Source organism: Panthera uncia (assembly GCF_023721935.1).
Source record: "Panthera uncia isolate 11264 chromosome A1 unlocalized genomic scaffold, Puncia_PCG_1.0 HiC_scaffold_17, whole genome shotgun sequence".
Lineage (NCBI taxonomy): Eukaryota > Metazoa > Chordata > Mammalia > Carnivora > Felidae > Panthera > Panthera uncia.
Genome location: NW_026057577.1, coordinates 6,799,602 through 6,817,857, shown reverse-complemented (window position 1 = coordinate 6,817,857; position 18,256 = coordinate 6,799,602). Strand labels below are relative to the sequence as shown.

Genomic DNA, 18,256 nt, shown 5'->3' with positions numbered 1-18,256 from the left:
ACAAAATTGACGAACACTTAGCCAGAGGGATGACGGAACAAGGACGGATGTAAATACAGAGAATATTAGAGGTGAGTATGACTTGTTTGTTTAAAACAAACAAGGAAAATCTTGAGTCAGTACATGAAAGTCTTCCCTAAATGGAAATAGCAGGCCCACATGGTTTCGCTGGCAAATTCTAGCCCAATGATCCAGGAGGAGGAAATTCAGTCTTTTATACAGAAGAGAGAACAGGGAAAGAGAAAATAAAGACTAGAAAAGAAGAGGGGCAGGCAGGAAAATAACAAGACCATCTCATGATTATAGCTGCAAAAATCCTAAACAAAACAAGAGCAAACGGAATCTTAGGATGTACAAAAAAGATAACGATCACGACCCAATTTCATATATCCCAGAAATGCAAGGAGGGGGGGCTCCACATTGGAAAAAAAAAAACAACTAATACAGTAAGTAGTTCCCCTCTTATCTGTGGTTTGTTTTCTGTGGTTTCAATTACCTGCCATCGAGCAAGGTCTGGAAGCAAGATGATCCTCCTTCTGACAGAAGGTCAGCAGTAGCCTAACACCACGTCATTGTGCCTACATCATTCACTTCCCTTCATCTCTTCACGTAGGCATTTTATCATCTCACATCATCACAAGAAGGGTGAGTGCAGTGTAATAAGATATTTTGAGAGAGAGAGACCACATTCACACAACTTTTGTTATAGTATGTTATTATAATTGATCTATTTGATTATTGTTATCTCTTACTGTGCCTGATTTATAAACTTCATTATAAGTATGTATGTATAGGAAAAAACATAGTATAGAGTTCAGTACCATCCGTGGTTTCAGGCATCCACTGGGGTTTTGGAGTATATACCCTGTGGATAAAGAGGGAGACTACTGTATAAATAATCACTTAACAGTTTAAAAGAGAAGAGAACCTAGGGTCAATCGATCCAGAAAAAGTAGTTGAGAGGGGCACCTGGGTGGCTCAGTCGGTTAAGCGTCTGACTCTTAATTTCGGCTCAGGTCATGATCTCATGGTTTTGTGAGTTCAAGCCCCATGTCAGGCTCTGCACTGGCTCTGCAGAGCCTACTTGGGATTCTCTCTTTCCTCTCTGCCCCTCCCCAGCTCATGCTCTCTGTGTCTTTCTCAAAATAAATAAATAAACTTAAAAAACATTTTTAAAAAAAAGAAAGAGTAGTCAATAAAATACAACAACCATTCATGATAAGAACTCTCTGCCAAGTAGGACCAGGATACTGCCTTAAGCTGATAAGGGACATCTAAAAAAATGATCTTATAGTAAACACCATACTCTATTGTGACCTGTTAAAAGCATTCTGTTTAAAATCAGGACAAAAGAAGGATGCTGGGTAGCAACACTTCTATTTAGCATTTTACCAGAGGTCCTAGTTAGCATAATAAGCAAGAAAGAGAAATTCTTATTAGTCAGAATTAGCAGGGCTATTCTGCAGTAACTAATAATCCCAACATTTCAGAGTTTTAAAAACTAGGATCCGTCTGTCATGTCCATTTCCTATCAGTGAGGATTCTTTGTATGGATACCATAGAAATAAAAAGAATAAGGATTGGAGTGGTGCCTGGGTGACTCGGTTAAGCGTCCAACTTCAGCACAGGTCATGATCTCATGGTTCATGAGTTCAAGTCCCATGTTGGGCTCTGTGCTGACACTGCAGAGCCTGCTTGGGATTCTCTTTCTCCCTCTCTCTCTGCCCCTCCCCTGCTCATGCTCTCTGTCTCTCAAAAATAAATGATAAAAAAATATGCATAAAGTACTCAGAGGAAAAAAGTCTAACAAAATCTGTTTAATATTTTTATGGAGAAAGTTATAAAGCATTAGAAAGGTATTACAGAGGGGCGCCTGAGGGGCTCAGTAGTTTAAGCATCTGCCTTTGGCTCAGGTCATGACCTCATGGCTCATAGGTTTGAGTCCCGCATCGAACTCTGTGCTGACAGCTCAGAGCCTGGAGCCTGCTTCAGATTCTGTGTCTCCCTTTCTCTGCCCCTTCCCCACTCATGCTCTGTCTCTCTCTCAAAAATAAATAAACATTAAAAAAAAAAGAAAGGTATTACAGAGTAGATCTAAGTAAATGGAGGGACTCACCATTTGTATGGATTGGAGGACTTATTATCATGAAGATGATAATTCTTCCCAAACTGGTCCACATGTCATATATCTTAACAAAATCACAGTAGGATTTTTCATTGAATTTGACAAAGGATGTAAAAAGTCAAACAGAAAAACAGAAGGCAAGGGCACCTGGGTGGCTCCGTCGGTTAAGCACCCGACTCTTGATTTCAGCTCAGGTCATGATCTCTCAATTTGAATTCAAGCCCCCATGTCGGGCTCTGCTGACAGTGCAGAGTCTGCTTGGGATTCTCTCCCTCTCTCTCTGCCCCTCTCCCACTTGCATGTATGCACACACACACTCTCTCAAAATAAATAAATAAAACTTAAAAAAAGAAAAAAGAAAAACAAAGGGCCAAGAACAGCCAAGCCACCCCTAAAGAAGAACAGGAGAATTTACTTCACTAGACAGCGAGACTGATCATACAACTATAAAAATGAAGACTATGTAGGGGCGTCTGGGTGGCTCAGTCGGTTAAGCGTCCGACTTCGGGTCAGGTCATGATCTCGTGGTCCGTGGGTTCGAGCCCCGCGTCGGGCTCTGTGCTGACAGCTCAGAGCCTGCAGCCTGTTTCAGATTCTGTGTCTCCCTCTTTCTCTGACCCTCCCCTGTTCATGCTCTCTCTCTGTCTCAAAAATAAATAAATGTTAAAAAAAAATTAAAAAAAAATGAAGACTGTGTATATTGACACAGAGATAGAAAAATTGACCAGGGGAACAGAAGAGACAGTCCAGGAACGGATCTACACATGTGTGGAAACCTGACACATGATAGTGACAGAACTGTCTGGGCATATTGGTGGGCAAGGCAATCCATAAATTATGGTGTAGGAACAATTGCTATTTGTGTGGAAAACCATGAACATGGATCCCCACCTCAATCCATAGCCACAGAGTGGATTTCAAATCCAAGACTTAAATGTGAAGGGCAAAAGTTTTAAAACTTCTAGAGGAAAACATTGGAGATTATCTTCATGACCCGGGTAGGGAGTAGGGAAGGATTTCTTTACTACCTCCCCAAAACCTAACTGACAAAAAATAATCACCTACTACATATTTAAAAAAAACAAAAACAAAACAACTCATTAAAAAAAAAAAAAAGCTCTTGATAATCCTTAAGAAAAAGCCAAATCACCAAAAGGAAACTGGCATTTCATAGAAAACAAGAATGTCCAAAACACATGAAAAGATGTTCCGCTTAATAGCTTGACATTTAAAAGTCTGACAATTTGAGGGGCGCCTGGGTGGCTCAGCCAGTTAAGCATCCGACTCTTGGTTTCTGCTCAGGTCATGATCTCACAACTTGTAGTTTTGAATCCCACATCGGGCTCCGCGCTGACAGCAGGGAGCCTGCTTGGGGTTCTCTGTGTCCCTCTCTCTCTGTTCCGCCCCTGATTTCTCTGTCTCTGTCAAAAATAAATAAATAAGCATTAAAAAAAAAAAGGTGGGACAGTTTCACGTGTCAGTGAGGGTGTGAAGCAAGAATGCCTCCCTGCCGGTAGCGTGAATGGGCATCGCCTGGTAAGGCTGGCCATGGGCCCAGCTTGTGACACAGTGCTTTCTGTCCTAGGTATATTGTGGAGCCTAGGGCACAACTATTTTCATATTCATACAATGTCATTGTCTTTTCATTGTGTTGACATTTGCACTGATGTGTAAAAGAAAATCGTGTAAAATGGCTTCCTTCTTAGCCCGAAGCAAGGCAGAGTCACCAAGCCATAATCAGTGGTCATTGTGTTCCTCACTATCACATGTTCGAGGTCAAAGAAGTGAGTGTGACTTCAGAATGTCCTTGAGGAGGCAAACATTTCAATTTTATTAAATCTCCATCCTTGTGTACACATCTTTTGGGTATTTTTTTTAATTAAAAAATTTATTTTTATCTTTTAAATTATTTTTGAGAGAGAGAGAGAGAGAGAGAGAGAGAGAGACAAAACATGAGTGGGGGAGGGGTGGAAAGAGAGGGAGACACAGGATCCAAAGCAGGTTCCAGGCTCCAAGCTGTCAGCACAGAGCCCAACACGGGGTTCAAACGCACACACTGTGAGATCATGACCTGAGCCGAAGTTGGATGCTTAATGACTGAGCCACCCAGGTGCCCCTCTTTTTGGTGTTTTAAGTGACTAAACACAAAACACTTCTGATGAATACAGAATTCAGGTCTTGAGGAAAAGCACTGGTGTGATTGGCTTGTGAGAAGAACTGGCCACTTTTCTCAGGAGACACCATTTTTACTCAAAAGAAGGACTGACCAACTATGGTTTTTCAGACTTCAGTATTTGGCTAATATTTTCTTGAAAATCAACAAGATGAGTCTGTCACTTCAAGGAAGCAATTGATAGTATTTGTTGCCAATGATAAAATTCAAGTTTTTAAGAGAAGGTTTGGAACTTGTAAAACATGTATCTGTCTCTGTGACCTTGACAGTTTTCCAATACTCAAGGGCTGTTTTGGAAGGATGAGATCAGTAGTGATATCAATGGATATGATTTTAAAATATTGTATGATGAGGGGTGTGTGGGTGGCTCTGTCCATTAAGTGTCTGACTTTGGCTCAGGTCATGATCAATGGTTCATGGGTTTGAGCCCCAGGTTGGGCTTTGAGCTGACAGCACAGTGCCGGTTGGGATTCTCTCTCTCTCTCCCTCTCTCTCTGCCCACCTCCCTCTCTCTAAATAAACTTTAAAGAAAAAAAAGGATTTAAAAAATATTGTATGATGAAAGGTACCAACATTTGGAAGATCTGCCTGATTCAGTCAACTCCTATTTTCCAAATGACCAACATATGATGTTATAAAATCATGCATGAGCAAAAGATACATTTCGGATGCAAGACGAATCAATAGATTTCAATATAATAGAGTGCAGAAAGTCCATGGATATATTTTCAGATTCCAAATTGCAATTAATCTTAAAAAACTACCACCTGCTGAGTTTTTAGCATAGTATCAAGGAAAAATATTCACAATTATCTGAAAAGGCTTAAAATACCATTCCCTTTTCCAACTACATATTTGTGGGAGGTTGGATTTTCAACCAAAATAATGTGGAGCGAATGTGTTAGGAGATTGAATGCAGAAGCAGATAAGAGAATACAGCTGTCTTTTAGTTATGTTGGTCATTATTGAGATTTGTAAAAATACTATAAAACAACGTCACTGTTCTCAATTTTTTTTTACTTCGGAAAATCTAGTTAAACTTATGTGAACCTATACTAGGTTGTTATTGCTAATTTGAATAAATAAATATCTCTAAAAGTTACCAGTTTTTTTTTAAGGTTTATTTATTTTGAGAGAGAGAGTGAGCATGAGCAGGGGAGGGGCAGAGAGAGAGGGAGAGAAAGAATCTCAAGCAGGCTCCACGTTGTCAGCGCAGAGCCCGATTAGGGGCTCTATCTCAGAAACCATGAAATCATGACCTGAGCTAAAATCAAGAACCATCCGCTTACCCGACCGAACCACCCAGGTGCCCCTAAAATTTACTGGTTTTAATGGCTAATATGATGAATATCGGTAGATATAATCTCCATAATCAAAAGTTCTTTGGGGTCCTTCATACTTTTTAAGAGTATAAAAAAGGCCGTAAGACCAAGTCATTTGAGAATTGATGCCCTAGAAAAATATGCCCTGATGTATATGAAAACTTGTAAGTGTTCGTAGCAGCAGGATCTATACTAGCAGGAGGCTGGAAAGACCACACACGTTCCTCTACCATAGAGTGGGTAAAGAGAGGTCACTGCAATCTTGACGTGGTTCACAATAAAAAAGTGATACTTGGATATGGCCAAAAACCCAAACCCAAACCCAAATGTAAAAAACAATCTGCTACGAGTGGCAAAGTCTCCTTCCTACTCCGCCCGCCCGCCCCCCGACACCCCTCTGGTTTTCCTAGAGATCGTCTACATGCATGTGCTGTGCAAGCAGACATGTATCATGAACCTTCCTTTTTGTTGTCACATGAATGGTCACATCCTCTTTGTCACTCTCTTTGCTCTTGCTTTTTGTTTCTACAGCGGATCTGGGGGATTATTCTATACTTCCAGTTGTTCTTATTCTTTGTAAGGGTCGCACAGCATTCCATGTGTGGAGGTACCGTGATGTAATCCAGCCCCCATAAGGTAGTTCGCTTCCGGCCTTTGGCCATAATAGCCACAGTGTATCCCAAATATCTTAACGCATACATCTTTGTGTACATGGGTGTGTACATCTGTAGGATAAGTTATGAGGCATGGGAAGTTGAGGTCAAGGGTGTACATGTTAAGTGTTGGTGTGATTGCCAAGTGGCTCCCTAAAGCGATCATGCCAATTTCACCCCCTACCAGACGTATGTGAGGGTGTCCCTTTCCCTACACACCCACAACGTTTAATCTTTGCTTATCTGAGAGGTGAAAAGGCATTCATATTTAGTTGCTCTTCTTTTATTAGGTCAGAGGGCAGAAGACAACAGTGTTTCCAGTTCTGATTAGAATTGAACCCGGTTGATAAGCACCAAGCACCCTGCTGGTTGGGCTCTGAGGGAGGAGGGGCAAACCCGAGATCCGGTGTGCAGATGCTGTCTGTAGCGCAAGTCCCAGGGGCCACTGCACCACTTAGAGGGGAGAGCACACGTTTACCTTTCTTGGGCAGTGGGCACTAGCACGCACTACCCCGGGTGGCCACTGGAGGGCACCAGTGCCCACCGAAACGCGCAGGGAGAGCATGGGGGTCTTGGAGAGCATCTGGTGCCCCTCCACTTTCCTTCTCACCCAGGGCCTTGGCTCTGCCCCTTCCCTCCACCCTCCCTGGGTAGGTGACCAGCTGGCTTCCCCAGGACTCAGGGACTGTCGGGGTTCGAGGCCCTTGGGCTGGGTGGCAAGCTGGAGGGACACAGGTGGAGTGGACACAGCCCCTCCAAGCCCATCTGCTCTACTCTGGGCTCCTCCGAAGCTCCTGCTGACACTCGTGACATTCCCCAGAGGGACCAGTGGGGGGGGGGGCGGATGCTGCTGGGACAGCCGTCCAAGGGCCTTCTACCTTTGTGCTGGCCAAAGGATCCTTGTTCACAAAAGCCTGGACAAACTCCTCAGGCCCGATGTGTCGTAGGCGTTCCTGCACCAGAAGGGAGAGGAGGAGTCGGGAAAGGGGGGAAGGTATGGAGAGGGTGCGCACTGGGGGTCTGGCATGGTGCTCCTGTGGGCTCCCTCCCTCTCAGCCCACCCAAAAGGGTCTCTGGACACCTGTCCTTCTCACTAGGGCTCCACAACCCCTATACTGATTTGTCACGGAGCTCAAAACCAACCTGAAGGAGGCGCCCTGCCTTTCCCATGCCCAGGGGCTGCCATGGTTCATGGAGGGCAGGAAGCAATGTCCCCATAGGGGGTGTGATACCCAGGAAACTAGGCTCAAAACTGGGTAATTGAAATGACCAGCTCCCTCCAGGGGAGGCCTGGTAGCTAAGAGCATGGGGTCTGGGTCAGAATTAAATCCCGGCTCTGTCCCTTCTACTGTGTGACTTCTGGCAAGTCACTTAACATCTCTGGACCTTGGTTTCCTCATTTGTGCAAAGAGGAGAATAACAGTGCCTACCGGGCAGGGTGGTGGGAAGACAAAATACAACAGCGCACCTCACATGTTGAGTCTAATGCCAGAAAGCAGTAAGGGGGCCATAAATGGTGGAGGTTTAAAAGAGAAGAAACCTATCCCCCAACCTCCCCCTCTCTCTCTGGGGCAGGCCCCTTACCCTCTGCCTCTATAGGGAATCCACCATGCTGGAGGCTAGGCTGGGGTATCCCCTTCACAAGCAGGAAGGCCTATATGGACTCCTCTGGGAAGCTAGGGTGGGTACAGTGTGTCTGTGAGTCCTGGCTGGGGAAACTTAGGCCCTGGTAGGGAAGACACTAGTTGGTGGAAGATCACACAGCAGGTGGTAGCAGAGCCAGTATTTGAACCCGGGTCCTCTGCCCCAGGCCCAGACTCTCAGGCAGGCCGAGTGTATCCAGCCCTCCTGCTGGAGTGGCGAGACTGTTCCAGAGCTAGGGAATCCTGGAGACGCTGGCCGGCCCTGCTGTGACAGGCTCCAAGCCCTGGGTTATGCTGACACAATGTGGGGCGGTGGAGGGGGGGAGGGTGAGGAAGGGGGTTGGGATCAGGGACAGCTGGTTCTCAGCTGTTCCTGGCTCTGGGTCCCGGTAGAGGATGGCACAGGCCTGCTCACCAGCTCCACGTGGGTCAGCTGCTGGGCCAGAGTGTAGGGGTCACTGCAGACGCCGAGGAGCTCCCTGTGGATGGAGGCTGGTGGCTTGGTCCTGTAGGAGATGGGCTTGTCGGCCCCCAGCAGGCCTTCCGGGCCCTGGCCCTGAGCTGCCAGCTTCTGGTGCAGAGCCTGCAGGAGTTGATGCATCGTCTTCCGGTACGCCTGGAGAGGAGGCGGAAAGAGAGGGGCTCGTGCCCGAACACCCATCTCCCCATGTCCAGCGTCTGGGGCTCCAGGCTGGCAGAGACAAGCTGTTGCTTGATGTGCCTGCGCCCGTCCCCTCCTGTGGAAGCCGGAAGATCACACATCGGGGAGGGTGACCGTGGTCCAGGGCCGCCCCTCCTCTTTGGGCTGGGGTGTGCACTGCCAGCGGGACAGAGGCAGGGAGAGAGGAGGGAGATGCCGCAGGTGCTGGCCTTTTGCTGGGCTTTAATGGGGGCCCCTCCACTGGGGGCCCTCCTCTTTCCTGACCCAGAGTGGCCTTCCTGACTAGCCATGCTGTCCTTTCTCTGCCCCGACAGTACTTCTCCAGGTCGCTGCGTGTGACTTCTCTATGGGGCCACTGCGGGAGGTGATCGGGGTTGTTTACTGCCCCACCAGAATGACAGCTCGGCAGGCTCAGGGAAGCCCGTGTTGCCACCTCTGTGCTGTCAGGGCTAGGCCTGGCTCTGGGCACACGGTGGGCCTTTAATAACTACTGACTGTACTGACAAAAGTGTCTCACCATTCAGCTCAGACAGATGCCTTCTTGCTTTGGGCTGCCCTGGATTGGGGAAGAAAGGCCATGGCCCCACCCTGGAGGGGCACCCATCCTCCCCTCCCACATCCACAGGGAGATTGATTTTTCCCCCCCATCAGAGACCCCTATTTCCAAGGAAGGCACCATCAGACTGGCTGTGTTTACTAAGCCTGACATCCACTGTTCCCAAGGGTTTTCTCAGTAATCCACAGAAGGAGCCCCTGAACTTGTCAGCAAATGGCCCCCCAGAGGTTGATTCAACCCCCACAGGCCGAGGAGCCTGGGTGGGAGTGTCTGAGGCCTGGCCTCCTGGCCATGATGAGCCATCAGGCAGGGTGCCCAGAGGGCCTAGAGGGCTGGGAGAATAATGGGTGGTCAGTCATCAGTACTTCAGGTAATTTCATAATTTTTTTGATGTTTATTTTTGAGAGAGAAAGAGAGCGAGAGAGAGTGAGCACGGGCAGGGGAGGAGCAGAGAGAGAGGGAGACATAGAATCTGAAGCAGGCTGTCTGCACTGATGGCAGAGAGTTTGATGTGGGGCTCTAACTCGTGAACCGTGAGATCATGACCTGAGCCAAATTTGGACCCTTAACTGACTGAGCCACCCAGGTGCCCCTAGTGCTGCCAGGTTATTTCAGACAGAAGAAGTGTGCTTTCTTCATGCTGCTTTGAATCACACAAATCCAGCAGCATTTTGCAGGTGGGGCATCTGGCAAGCTGGGCCGAGTGTGCACAGGGAGGCCTCAACACTGAATCTGCCAGGGCTCCAGGTGGGGCGGTTGAGGCCCAGCATTGTTGTGGTGCCCAGAGCTCTGGGAGACCAAGATGGCATCCGCTTGGTGCTCATGGAAGTGCTTCTCTGTCAAGCGGTCATGGGCAGAGCCCTCAGGACATGGGAACCAGGATGGGAGGCTGTCAACCCTAACTGAACCCGAACGCTAAGCCTTGCTTCCAGAGTCATGGTGGGCAGACCCACTGGTTAGCTGGATAGTATGTGGATAAACTGAGGTTGCCTGCAGACTAGCTGTGTCAGGTCCAAAAGTGTGGTCAGCACGCTGCCTATCAGATCTTTATTTGTGTGCTGGGAAAATGGGGAGTTGGGTCCATCCTGTGAGCCCCGATACCTGCACTGGCCCCCTATCTCTGTCCTCACTCAGACTCAGATTTAAGTGGTCACACTGTCATCATGTTCCCTCCTTCCCCACTCACCCCTCCACCACCCCACCCCACTAGTCACCCACTCCTGTCAGCCTTCGGACTGGCCCTTGCTGCCTCCCTGGACCTCCTGTCAGGAGAGCCCAGGGCCCTTTCTCAGGCGGCATCTGCCTTGGCCTCATTGTCTCAGCCTCCAGTTCCTCCTGCCTCAGGCTGTCAGCAGGCTTGTCTGCATCATCCTTCGGGGTATGTGGGGGGAGTGGTCCTCCCTATCTCCGTCTGGTCCTCCCCTTCCCCTCAGTCATACGCTGTCTAGAGTGTCACTTAGTGTTTGTGTGTGGACAACATCCAACTTCTCTGATCTCCAGATCAGATCACGGCTCAGGGGTCACCTTGACCCAATGCATGTAAGTGGAAGTCACCCTCACCTTGTCCAGAGCTGCCCCCTCTGACTGCAACCCTGTCTCAGTGACTGGAGCACTGCCGTCAGGCACGCAGGCCTGGAGCCATCCTCAAGCCACCCTCTCCCTCAAATCCCTCCCGGTTATCACCAACCCTCTTGATTTTGCTTTCTGACATTTCCATGCTCTGTCTCTGTGGTCCTAAGAGACCTCAGAGGGCCCCCCGCATCCATGCTGGCCTCTCTAGACTCCACTCTGCAGCCAGAGCCGTCTGTCGAAAATGCACATCTGACCCCTGCCTCTCCCTTCTTTAAAATACCTCCATGCCTTTGCAAAGACAGAAACCCCGCAGGACTGGGGGGTCCTGAAATCAGGCTCTTCACGCTCGATGGCCTCCACACAGCCCCTGCCTGCCTTCTCAGTGCTCCAGACACATGCAGCTCCTTCGTCCCTTGACCCCTTCCCTGCCCCCGGCAGGGCCTGTGCAGCCTTCTCTCTCTTGGCATGCTCTTATCCTTGGGACCTCAGAGCACCAGGCTTCCTTCAAACCCTCGGCCAAGCCTCGATCAGGGGATTGAGTATCTCCTCTCTCTGGACTATCAGCTCCATGAAGATAATACTGTGTCACTCTTTGCTCATCCTCAGCATGAAGGACACGGGGACTCACACACGTGCTGATTGGATTAATGTGGCCTTCACCTGCTTCTCATTGGTTGGCCTCTCCAATGTAGATGTCGGAGCCCTCCTGAAGTCAAGGATGCAGCGTATCCGTTCTAGTTTGCTAGAACCACGTGCTTACCCTATTTTAAAAATACACACATAGGGGCGCCTGGGTGGCTTTGTTAGTTATGCGTCTGACTTCTGCTCAGGTCATGATCTTGCGGTTCATGAGTTCAAGCCCTGCGCTGGGCTCTGTGCTGACGGCTCAGAGCCTGGAGCCTGCTTCAGATTCTGTGTTTCCTTCTCTCTCTGCTGCTACCCTGCTTGCACTCTGTCTCTCTCTGTCTCTCAAAAATGAATAAGTGTTAAAAAATTTTTGAAAACATGCACGTAATTTAGCAAGACTTGTTTGTACTGAACCAATATTCACTCCAAATGGTTATCATTTTCCTGTTAGCTCAGTCCTTTAGAATTTATCTGGTGGTGTTAGCCTCAAGCTTACTGTTGGTTCTTTCCCGAATCTTCTGCACCCCCTCGGAATATGGGGATGGTATTTACCCTTCATTTCCTCGCTGATTCCTACACCCTTGTGGATAGAGGCTGAGAGATCCCCTAGGTGCATCCGAGCAGGCTGAGAGAGACCTAGCACTGACAATATTGAGGTCGTCCTTGTCCCCGTCAGGAATCCACATTTCGGAACACGTGGCTTTCCTGCATGCCATCCATTTCCACAGAGCCACCTGCTGTGTGCACAGAGCTGGGTTTCAAGTGCAGAGGTTGTCCAAGAGTGAAGGCTGTGTTTCTCCAAGGTGCCTCTTGGACTTTCATGGTTAGAACTCATCTCTGGCTGGACAGCCCTGGGCCTCTGTTCTTCGGAGTTCTTGCAAATCCCACCTGAGCCAGCCCAGGGTGCCTTGCAACGGGCTTGGCCCACCTTGCATGGGCAGGAGCTTGGCACCTGCTGCCAGTTTGTTCTCCATGTCAGCTTTTTGATACCTGTGCCCTTGGGTGCGGGTGAGGTTCCAGGGGCAGTGGGTCAGCCCAGCAGACAGTTGTGTGAATGGCAAAGCAAGGTCAGTCCCCCGGAGAGCCCATGGTATCAGCTTCCTGTGTGGTTGGCCCCATGGGTGAGGCCAGGGCACCAAGATCCTCCTGTCCTGTCTCCCTTACTGGGGCTATGACTTTGGGGCCTTCCCTGGCTTCTCCTTCAGCCTCAGCACTGGCCTCCTTAAGCCAAAACTGCTGAGTCCAACCCACTGGAAGCCCCTCTAAGGCAGGGTCCTCTCCCTAGCACAGGGTGGCCCTGAGCAGGTTCAATGCAAGGGCCAGGTGCTGGGAAGACTTCCATGTTCAGTCATGGAGAAAAGCCTTTTCAGCTCCTCTCTGGCCTTTTGTTCCCAGATAATGAGAGGCAGTGGGCAGTACAGGGAGGGACATGAGGGTTCAGGAGAGGAGGCAGCTCATAAGAGAGAAGTGTCACCTTTCACAGTCCACTAGTGGGAAAGCTTCCTTGGTCCTGGCCCTGTGCTGTTTCCTCTTCTTCCCTGAGCTCCATTGTTATGTCACAGTCCTTACCATGCTCCCTCATTATAGAAAGAAGTTTAAGGCTCAGAGAGGTTAAGTAACTTGTCCAAAGACACATAGCTCTGAAAACACTCGTGCTCATTTCATGGATTTATGCATGGCATTTTATATCATTTGATCGTATTCCTATGTGAGAAATCTTTTATAGGATGATGCTGAAATATTTTTGGAGCCAAAGATATAATGTTTATAATTTGTTTAAAAATAATTTGGATGGACGGCACCTGGGTGGCTCAGTTGGTTAAGCATCCGACTTCAGCTGGGGTCATGATGTCACGGTTCATGAATTCGAGTCCCACATGGGGCTGTCTGCTGTCGGCCCTGCTTCGGATCCTCTGTCCCCCCCTCTCTCTGCCCCTCCCCTGCTTGTGCTCTCTTTCTCAAAAATAATAAACATTAAAAAAATAATTTGGAGGGAGGGGGAAGTGTGTGAAGGGATAGAAGAAACTATTTGGCAAAATGTTGATCATTGTTGAACCTAGGTGATAAATACACAGGTGTTCACAGTTACTATTCTCTGTGTTTGTGTATGCTTGAAATGTTCCACAATAGCAACTCCATAAAAGTTAAAAATAAGCCCCATATGCCTGAATTTTGGAAATAATTTGTTCCCCATCACAGCTCACATTTACCAAGTGCCAAAATAAGAACACAAGTGACTTCAGGGATTCTTTGCTGCAAAGTTGTGTAGTGGGAACAGTATTTTTGCTGATGAACAAACTGAAGCTCAGAGAGGTGAAGTAACTTGTCCGAGGTCACACAGATGTGGTTTCTGAGCCTGGATCTATGTGGGCTCACATGGTATGGTCCAGACCTCATGCTCTGAGAGTTCTACTGGTCCTGCCTTATCAGTCTGGTCACCAGCTCCTTTCTGAGCCCAGCCTTTGCCCCTGCTGGGGGGCAGGGAGCAACCCATAGCCCCATCCAGGCGAGGGGAGGTTGCACGTAGAGGACATCTGCTTTGGAGGGGCTGCTCCTGTGTAAGGGCAACTTGGGGATCTCAAAGACACATGGAAGCACCCTGGCCTGGGCGGGTGGGGAGGGGGCCACAAAACCTCGTTCCAGCCCATACTGCTCAGCACACCTAACTGGATCCCAAGCCAGGGAATGAGAACATCTGCAATGAATTATTTCTGCTCCAAACACCTCCACCTGGTGGATGACTGCTCTTGACAGTCATTCCTAGGCCTCAGTTATTCTCATCCACGGGTGGTTAGAAAAGATTTCCCAGCACAGCCCTGGTGGCAGGCCTGGCAGTTTCTCAGGGGGCTGGCACTTGGGCCCTATTTCCCTAGGGAACCAGTCCGGGACTTACACCCATCCCCACCACTGTAGCCAGAATGGCAGGGTCTGCCTTTGAAGTGGCTTCACCAATGGCAGAGGCAGGCCTGACAAGGGTGGATAGTTCCACCGATGATTTAGATCTCATTCTACTGAAGGCCTCCTGGGGAGAGGGAGCTCTCATCCCCCTGCATACCCTCCACTCCATCCATCCATCCATCTCTTCTCCCCTCATCTGCTATTGCCCATCTCCCTTTTTATATAGTCCCCTACCAACAGATCCATTAATTCACTCATCTATCTTTCCTCTGTCCTTCCTAATGTTTGCCACTCATCCACCTACCCATCCATCCATCCATCCATCCATTTATCCATCCACTCCTACATCCCTCCATACACTCACCCACTCACCCTCCCACCCATACATTCATCCACCTACCCACCTAACCCAAACTTCCACCCACCTAACCATCCACACACCCACCCAGCCATCCTTCCAGTCATCCATCCATCCATCCATCCATCCTCCCATCTACCCATCCATCCTTACTCACTCATCCATTCACCCAACCATACATCCTTATTCATCCATCCACCTATCCATCTATCCACCCATCCATTATTCACCCACCCATTCATCCATCCATCCATCCACCAATTCATCCACCCATCCATTATTCAGCTATCCATCCATCCATCTATCCATATTCATCCATCCATCCACTCACCCACACCCACATAGACCCATCCACCTACCCACACACCAAACTTCCCATCCATCCATCTATCCATCCCCCCATCTATCCATCAACCTTTCCACATCTGCTCACACCAAAAGTCCATCTGTCTATCAGAATACCCAAACATCTATCTTCCCCCTCCACCCATTCACCAAAGTAGCCAACTATCTATCCGGCCAGTCAGCCAGCATCTCCCTCCCTGCTTCTGCCCACCCTCCTGATTCATCCAATCATTGAGCTTTCTCTGACCCTATTTCCTGCTGCAACCTAAGCCAAGTGTCAGGATCCCCAGATGGCTTAGGGGAGGCAGAGGAGGAGGAGAAGGAGGAGAAGGAGGAGGAGGAGAGGGAGGAAGAAGAGATGACTTATCTCACTGAGCCCTCAGAATGGCTAAGTCATTTGTCTGCTCTGTGAAGTGACCCACAGGCAAGGCCTCCCTCTCTGAGCCTCAGTTAGGTCGTGGACCTTATGGCTTCTTATGGCCCAGCCTGATTTAGTTTTCCTTTGTTTCACAAGCACCTGGTTCTGCCATGTCCAGACCCACTTTGAGGCACATGACTAGCTACCAGCTTGCCACATGCAGTCTCCTCCCAGGGCAAGTGACGTGCATTCTCCCCAATGTTCTCTCCTAGGTAAAGCAACATCAGTGCTGGCCACGGAATCATCCTGGAGATTCTGATAAACCTGCCCCTTCTAAATGTACCAGGAGATCTCCATCCCCTTCGCCGGGCCCTTCTCTGTACTCTGCTTAGAGGTGGGGACTTTTGCCCTCCTTTTACCTTTAAGTGTCTTCCCCAGAGTAATGCGGCTGGGAGAACAGGGCAGGGTGTGGGGTGCGGAGGCACCTGATGCCCAGTACACTGGCTGCCTTCCAAGCCACTAGAGCATTTACCCTGGGATGAGGTTTTGGCCACACGGGGGCGCTCTCTCCTCCTCTGCCACTACCAGGGCCCTCCAGGTCAGCCTAATGGATCACTGACCAAGGGCCTGATCCCAAGAGCCTATGAGAGGGTCCTTCCTCGCCTGCCATCTGATGCCATGTATGAGTACAGGCCAGGAGCGAGGTCAAGAGACGCCTGGAACCAGAGGCGTGGTTTCCCTGCCAGCTCTGTAGGGCCTGATTTCCTGATGGGGCAGAAAGGGGCTGATTTTAGAGGAGCTACAGTGTACAGATGGGAAGATGAGGGTCCTGAGGTTGGCCCAAGGAACGGGCTCAGGTCCCGGATGTAGGGGTGCAGACGGGGTTGTAGGACTCGCGCTAGGCCTGCCCACCTCGTCACAGGGGGCGATGCGGCCCATCACGTCCTTCAGGTGCCCGATGGTCGACTCCTCCTGGAAGTCCCGCGGGAATGTCTCCGTCCATTCGGCCAACAACTGGAGGAGTTTTGGGCCAAACTTCCGGACCCGGGCCTGCAAGGCAAGCCAAGGAGCGTCTGCGCCAGGTGAAGGGTGCCTGGAGGCGGGGCCACATCAGCCGCTGCATCAGCCCCTCACCGCGCATCCTCTGCTGGGGTCTGGACCACCGAGGCAGCAGCGCTGGTGGCCAAGGGAGGTGTGCCTCGTGCCTTCTCTGTGTCAGGTGACAGGGATGCGACATGGGGATGGGGCTGACCACCGTGGGACAGGGACAGACACACCTTTGAGTCAGGGTCCTCTCTTATTTTTGCCTGCCGGGCATATGGTCTCCCTTCCTCTGGTGATAACATCTCAGTTTGCTTTGGGGGTTTCCCCTCTCACTCATTCCCAGTCCTTGGGGTTCAGTGGCAGCTTACCTAGCTTCAGGCCTCGTGGCATGGGACCGGCTCAGTGCTGGCCAATCAGAACACAGTACACACCCATCATGCACAGTGATTGGCTCACACATGGACACTGCGTTTAAGCTAAGCCAATGAGATAGAGACTTTTATTGGGAACTATTTAGAACGCGGCATGCTCTTTCCACCCAAATTGGTAAGAGTAGATGGTGAGCCTAGGGCAGCAGAGGCCACCTGCCACTGTGCAGAGAAAGGGTGAGGCTGGCACAGAGGAAAACAGGGCGGAGGGTGGGAGGGAGAAAGACCACGTTTCAATGCGGGTCATTTGAGCCCCTGGAGCCAGAGGCACTTGAGACTTTGCAGTTACATGAGCCAGTAAATCCCTTTGTCTTAGGCCAGTTGCAAGTGGGTTTCTATCACTGTAGTAGCAGAGCCTGATCGACACACCTATAAATAATCATAGCCCGCGGGATCTGGCCAGGGACGGATGTGGGGAACCACAAGAAGGCTAGGCCATCAGCGGACCCCACAGAGGAGAGAAGGTTGGAACAGAGTGTGCAGAGGGCAGGAAGCCCAGTAGAGGCTGCAGAACCATCCCACATGGCAAGGGTCCTACTGACGGGGCTCTGGGGGCCTGGGTCTGGACTTGGTGTAAGCCCAAGGGCTCCCATAGGGCATTGGAAAACAGTACCTGGTTAAAGGTTGCGACTTTGTCCCCTCTGTCTCTGGTCCTCTGATAAGTCAGAAACCCCTGTGGGCTTCTCCTCCGGAGAATGGGGACTCACTGCCACTCCAAGATGCAGATGTGTGAGGACACGTCAGGGGAGCGCCTGCGTACTCAGAGGGCCCCTGCCCTGCCCCTCACCTTGTCCAGCACCGGCTGGTCCAGCTGCTGCTGCTCAATGCACAGGTGGCAGACCCGGGCCAGGAGCTCCCGGGGCTCGATGAAGAGGCGGGAGCTCAGAAGGAAGGTGAAGATGTAGGCTTTCTGGGGGGACAAAGAGAAAGGCAGCATGTGCTCCCCAAGTCATGGCAGGGATGTGCCCTCAGGCCCCAGCCCAGCCCCAGCCCTACTGTCTCCCCATGCCTGGTGGAAGAAAGCCCACTCTTAGGCCCCTCCTCCCCACTGAGTGGGCCACCCACCTCGGGGTAGTAGTCAGTCGTGGGCACCAGGTGCTGGATGAGGGTGTCCAGGGAAGCTGAGGAGGGAGCTCCGTCCAGGAGGGGCTGCCCGGCCTGCTCGCCATCCGTGGGCTCCGTGGGGGGTGGGCCAAGGCTGCCTGGGGTGACCATGTCGGAGGCGCTCAGTGTCCGGGGCATGCCTGCCTGCAATAACAAGGAGAAGTTGAGGCACGCCTGAGCTGGGGCCTGCTGGTCCTTTGGGCTCCTGGCTGCATGGCTCTGCCTCCTACAGGCACTTTGGTGTCCACCCAAGTCCAGTGATCACTTCCTGGGAGGCCTTCCAGGGATCCTTAGCCCCGCAGCACAGCACTCCTCAGGAACCAACCACCCTCTACTCTTGGTCCAAGCCATTTAGGGACTAACCCCTTCCACTCCTACCCCAAAGCAAT

The 18,256-nt window shown here is 50.2% G+C and overlaps 1 protein-coding gene across 1 annotated transcript in view; it reads right to left on the bottom strand.

Annotated features, from left to right (window-relative positions):
* Positions 1-18,017, bottom strand: part of RASGEF1C (RasGEF domain family member 1C) — a 38,524-nt gene extending 20,507 nt beyond the window's left edge. Inside the window, exons 1-5 of the mRNA XM_049648818.1 lie at positions 17,829-18,017; positions 17,551-17,673; positions 16,204-16,341; positions 8,332-8,532; positions 7,152-7,226 (exon numbers count right to left, since the gene is read on the bottom strand). Coding sequence (XP_049504775.1) covers positions 7,152-7,226; positions 8,332-8,532; positions 16,204-16,341; positions 17,551-17,673; positions 17,829-18,005 — 714 coding nt within the window. The 5' untranslated portion in view covers positions 18,006-18,017. The remainder of the gene's footprint in view (positions 1-7,151; positions 7,227-8,331; positions 8,533-16,203; positions 16,342-17,550; positions 17,674-17,828) is intronic.
* Positions 18,018-18,256: the final 239 nt, after the last annotated feature.